This window comes from Cajanus cajan, chromosome 8, assembly GCF_000230855.2.
Source record: "Cajanus cajan strain Asha chromosome 8, NIPB_CcT2T_4, whole genome shotgun sequence".
Lineage (NCBI taxonomy): Eukaryota > Viridiplantae > Streptophyta > Magnoliopsida > Fabales > Fabaceae > Cajanus > Cajanus cajan.
In genome coordinates, this window is record NC_138524.1 from 49,647,830 (window position 1) to 49,653,186 (window position 5,357).

General features: G+C 51.6%; 2 protein-coding genes across 2 annotated transcripts; both read right to left on the reverse strand.

Annotated features, from left to right (window-relative positions):
- Nucleotides 1-622: 622 nt before the first annotated feature.
- Nucleotides 623-1,516, reverse strand: LOC145950492 (uncharacterized). Its single transcript, XM_083061584.1, has one exon. The coding sequence runs from the start codon at nt 1,514-1,516 to the stop codon at nt 623-625; it is 894 nt and encodes a 297-aa protein (XP_082917710.1).
- A 2,650-nt stretch (nt 1,517-4,166) lies between these two features.
- LOC145950493 (uncharacterized) lies at nt 4,167-4,643 on the reverse strand. Its single transcript, XM_083061585.1, has one exon. It carries the CDS (start codon nt 4,641-4,643, stop codon nt 4,167-4,169), a length of 477 nt encoding a protein of 158 aa, XP_082917711.1.
- Between the last annotated feature and the right edge of the window lie 714 nt (nt 4,644-5,357).

A 5,357-nucleotide genomic window follows, 5' to 3' on the forward strand; every position in this document is an offset into this window, starting at 1 on the left:
AAGTGAGCTCGGCGGAAAGAAGGTTCGCTGATTTCCACCGGAATCATCGCGTCGGACCCGTAGACTAACCGGAAGGGGGTTTCTTGTGTGGTCGACTGAGGAGTGCATCGGTAGGCCCAGAGTACCTCGGGTAACTGCTCGGCCCATGCCCCTTTTGCTTCTCCTAGTCGTTTCTTTAACTCCGTCAAAATGACCTTGTTGGCAGATTCAGTTTGGCCGTTCGATTGAGGGTGTTCGACCGAAGTCACCTTGTGTTGTATTCCTAAGCCGTCTAGGAACTCGTTGAGTTTTCGGTCGGTGAATTGGAGGCCATTGTCGGTGACCAGGGTGTTCGGGATGCCGAAACAGGTGATGATATTCCTCCATATAAATTTTTGGACTTGATGAGCCGAAATGGATGCCAAGGGCTCGGCTTCGATCCATTTAGTGAAAAGGTCCACGACAACGATGAGAAACTTGCATTGTCCCTTGGCCACCGGAAAAGGTCCGAGTATGTCGGCTCCCCATGTGGCGAACGACCATGCTAGGGGAATGCAGTGTAGCTGCTCGGCTGGCTGGTGAATTAAGTTGTCGTGCTTCTGGCATGGTTGGCATTTCTTCACAAAGGCTTCGCAGTCGGTGTTCATGGTCGGCCAATAGTACCCGGCACGCAAAAGTTTGAAACGATTGTCCTTGCCCCTAAATGCATTCCGCAAATGCCTTCGTGTACTTCTCTCATCACGTAATCGGCCTCAGTGGTGCTCAGGCACTTGAGTAGCGGGGTCGAGAAGCCACGTTTGTACAATTGACCGGCTATGACGACATATCTGCTAGCTTGAGTTCTCAATCGTTTAGCCTCGGTCGGGTCGTCCGGTGTGACTCCGTTGGTCAGAAATGCCTTGATCTCGGCTCGCCAGTCTGAGGGATCGTTGGGATCGGCGTGGTCGGCCTCGACATTTCCTACCATTTCCGCCTCGATGCTAGGTTGGTCGATCTCTTGCTGAATGATGGTTCTTAACCGGCCTAGTTTCTTTGTCGCGGCCAGCCTAGCCAACTGATCGGCTCGGGTATTGTCCTCGCAAGGAATGTGCTCGACCAACACCTCTTGAAAGCTCATCTTCAACTTTTGATAGGCGTGGTAGTACTTCATCATGCTGTGATCTTTTACTTGGAAGTTACCACCCACTTGCTCGGCCACCACCTTGGAATCGGTTCGGCACTTGATCTTTGATGCACCCATGTCCTCGGCCAACCTTAGTCCGGCCAGTAAAGCTTCATATTCAGCTTGATTGTTTGAAGCTTTGAACCGGAAGCGTAAGGATTGTTCTAAGGTTATCCCCTTCGGCCCTTCTAAAATCACTCCTGCCCCGCTCCCCTGGCGATTTGAGGAACCGTCCACATGGAGGGTCCACCAGTGCTCCTCAAAGTGACCGTGCGGGTCTAGCTCGTTTATGGAGTCCGCCAGACATTGGGCTTTGATCGGCCCTCTCGGCTTAAAGGTAATGTCGAATTGTGAGAGCTCGACTGACCAGGTCATCATTCTCCCGGCGAGTTCAGGTTTGCCTAAGACTTTAGAGATCGGGCAATCGGTGTGTACAACTACTCGGTGGCTTTGAAAGTAGTGCCCCAGGCATCGGGAAGTGTGCACTAGTCCGAGTGAGACCTTTTCTATTAGTTGGTACCGGGTCTCGGAATCCTGTAGAAGTCGGCTGACAAAGTATATGGGAGCTTGGGTGCCTTCCTTTTCTTGCACCAAGACCGAGCTGATCGCCTCGTCGGACACGGCCAAGTACACCAGAAGCGGGCTTGAAGGATCAGGTCTCGTTAGGATCGACGGCGTCGCCAGGGTTGCTTTCAACGCCGCGCAGGCTTTTTCGCATGGTCCATTCCACGAGAAGGCCGACGCCTTCCGCAAGAGTTTCATCATTGGACTGATTTTGTCGCCCAGACGTGGGAGGAATCAGGATAACGCGACCAATCTTCCTGAGAGACGTTGCAATTCCTTGAGGTTGTTCGGGCTTCGCATATCTAGCACGGCCTGGCATTTGTCTCGGTTCGCTTCTATGCCTCTCGCTGATAGCATAAAGCCTAGGAATTTGCCTCCCTTGACCCCAAAGGTACACTTCTCGGGGTTGAGTCTCATGTTGTGTTTGCGAAGTTCACCGAAGATTTCGGCTAGATCAGTTATGTGCTCGGCCAAGGAGTTGGACTTGACCACCATATCGTCCACATAAATCTCGATGTTTCGGGCGATTTGATCTGGAACACTTTGTCCATTAACCTCTGATAGGTTGTCCCTGCGTTCTTCAGTCCGAATGGCATGACCTTGTAACAATAGTTGGCGTTCTCGGTGATAAACGACGTCTTCTCCTCGTCGGCCAGGTGCATTTTAATCTGGTTGTAGCCGAAATATGCATCGAGGAAGCTGAATATAGAGTGTCCGGACGCCCCATCGACGAGTCGGTCTATACAGGGGAGGGGATAGGCGTCTTTGGGGCAGGCTTTGTTGAGGTCGGTGTAGTTGGTGCACATTCGCCACTTCCCATTCGCTTTTTTGACCAACACCACATTGGCCAGCCAGGTGGTGTAGGTTACCTCCCTGATGAATTTTGCTTGCAATAGTTTTTGTACTTTGGCATTCGCGGCCTTTCTCTTGTCGTCTCCCATCTTTCTCTTCTTTTGGGAAACTGGTCGGGCGTCTCGGCATACAGCCAGTTGATGACACAAGTACTTGGGATCTATTCCTGGCATGTCTGACGCCGTCCATGCAAATAAGTCTTTATTGTCTCAGACCGCTCGTTTCACCTGGTTCGAATCGGCCTCACTCAGTTGAGATCCCAAGTGTGTGACTTGTTCGGGTAATCGGCCAAGTTGAAAAGAGACAAGGTCTTTGGCGGGTTCGATTCGTTCCTTTTCTCCCAAACGAGGGTCGAGGTCGATGCCCTCGGTCATCTTTTGTCTAACTACGTTCACGCCTCTTGTCATCTTCTGGGGATCAGCAATAGGTTGCACCTTCAAACTAGAGAGGTAGCATTCTCTTGCTGTTTTTTGGTCGGCGTGAACGGTGACCACCTGCCCCACCCTCGACGGGAATTTCATGCACAGGTGAGGGGTCGAAACAATGGCTCCCAACGCATTGATTGAAGGTTGGCCTAGAAGGATGTTGTATGACGTGTTCGCGTGCACCACAATATAACGGATTTTAATCTCTCGGGAGGACTTTTGATCGAAGCTGAACCGGGTGTATAGGTCAATACATCCCCTCGTCATCACTCTTTCGCTTGAGAAGCCTACCAGTGGTTCGTGGTATGGTTGTAGGCTCTCCTCCGGGATTCCAAACTGCACAAAAGTATTCCAGTACAAGATGTCGGCTGAACTCCCCTGGTCAACCAAGGTTTTCTTCACAATGCAGTTATGCACTTCGACCGAAATCACCATGGGGTCGTCTTGTATGGGATCGACGCCCCGAAAGTCTCGATCGGAAAATGTTATTGGTGGCATCCTCGGTATCCTCGGTTGGTTCACGCTGTTGACTAATCGCACTGCTCGGAGGTGACTTTTTCACGCCGAAGAGGTAGATCCTCCCCCGGCGAAGCCTCCAGCTATAGTGTTTATTATCTTTCTTGGTCGGTCATTGTCTTCTCGAGAATGCCTTGACTGGTCTTTCCTTTTAGCTGACCGGGATCAGCAGCGTCGGTCTCTTGGCGGGGGTACTTCCCGAGAGTGGTGGTCTCTATCCCTTGACTGGTGGTTTTGGAGGGTGATGAAGCTTGTGAGGTGACCCTGTTTGATGAGGTCCTCGAGTTTTTCTTTTAATGCCGAGCATTCTTCAGTCAAGTGTCCTCTGTTTCGGTGGAACTGGCATGTCTTCGCTTTGTCGGCTCTCGGGGGAGTGTTCGCCCTTTTCGGCATCACGAGGATTTCCGAAGCGAGGGCCTGTTCCATCACCTTGGCCCTACTCGTATTCAGGGGAGTGTAAGCAGTGTAACGTGGTCCTCTTGGGGGGCGAGTATTAACTTGTTCAGCATGTGTCTTTTTCATCGGCTCTCGGCCGGATTCTTTTCGGCCGTAGCCCTCCTCGGCCCTAGCCTAGTTCCTGGTCTCAGCCAATTCTTCCATTTGCATGTACTTTTCGGCTCTTCGCCGGAGGTCGTTCATATCAACGGGTGGCTTCTTGCACAATCTATTCACGAGTGGCCCCGCCTGAGGGCAGTGCTCAGCCGGTCCAATGCCACAGCAGGATTAAGATCACCAATCTCCATCGCAACCTTGTTGAACCGGTCCATGAAGCTTCTCAGACTTTCTGTCTTTTCCTGACAGACCCCCGCTAAGGCTAACGAGGTCATCTTGTACGGCTTACTCGTCGCGAATTGTAGGGTGAACTGGGACGATAACTCGCTGAACGAGTCGATGGAGGCGCTCGGCAATCTCGTGAACCAACTCAAAGCCCTTCCTTTCAGCGACGTGGGGAATATTCGGCACAAAGTCGAGTCGTCTTGAGTGGAGAGGGTTGCTTGAGTCAGGAAAACGTTCAAGTGTTCTTCGGGGTCAGATGACCCATCATACTTCTTGATCGGCATGCTCTTCCAATGGTCTAGCAGGGTTGCCTCCATTATCCTTCGAGAGAAGGGATGCCTTAGGGAGTGAGTGTTGGTGTCGGCCATGTTAGCTATCAAAGAGGTGACCGGTGTTCGGATTACATGGTCGGTTGGGGCTTGATATGTCGACTCCTCTTGGAAAGTAGGAGTTGACGGCACGTATGTCTGGTTAAGGCCTCAAAGTTTGGTGTTTTGTCGACGTAGTTCGGCCAACTCCCTAGCATCGGCTTCTCTCTATCTCCGGATGGTAGCCATTTCCTCGCGCAGCGCGCGCAAGTCATCTTGAAGGTCAGGTTGAGTTCGGTTAGTGTTCGGTTGGGCCTCTTGTATCACAGGCTCCGGTTGAGTCTGGGGCATTCCGTACGGATAACATTCTTGGTTGTTCATGGCAGGATTGCTTTCGGGGTTAGGGATCGGGTGAGTTGTTGTCGATTGCCCTTTGCGTGTCATTACTATGTCTCGGTCTCAGCTGTAGAGTTTTAAGGGGCTGAAAATGTCTCTTCTGCCCCACGGTGGGCGCCAAATGTTCTTGTGTTAGGACACACACTTCAGTTATCCTTGTTGTAGCAGGTCGGGTCTTGGGTCTCGGTCTTCTCGTTCCTGTCCGGGTGATCCGAAGTGAGGGAGGTGTGCCTGCAAAGACACTCCAACGCTCAAGTAAGTGCTCGGCGTAATAAATGCGGTAGTTGAAAAAGTTAGTTACATACCTCGATGGGGTCCTATTTATAGTGGTTCTTATTGGGCAGTGATTAGGGATTGGGCCCTAGAAAATTAGGGGGC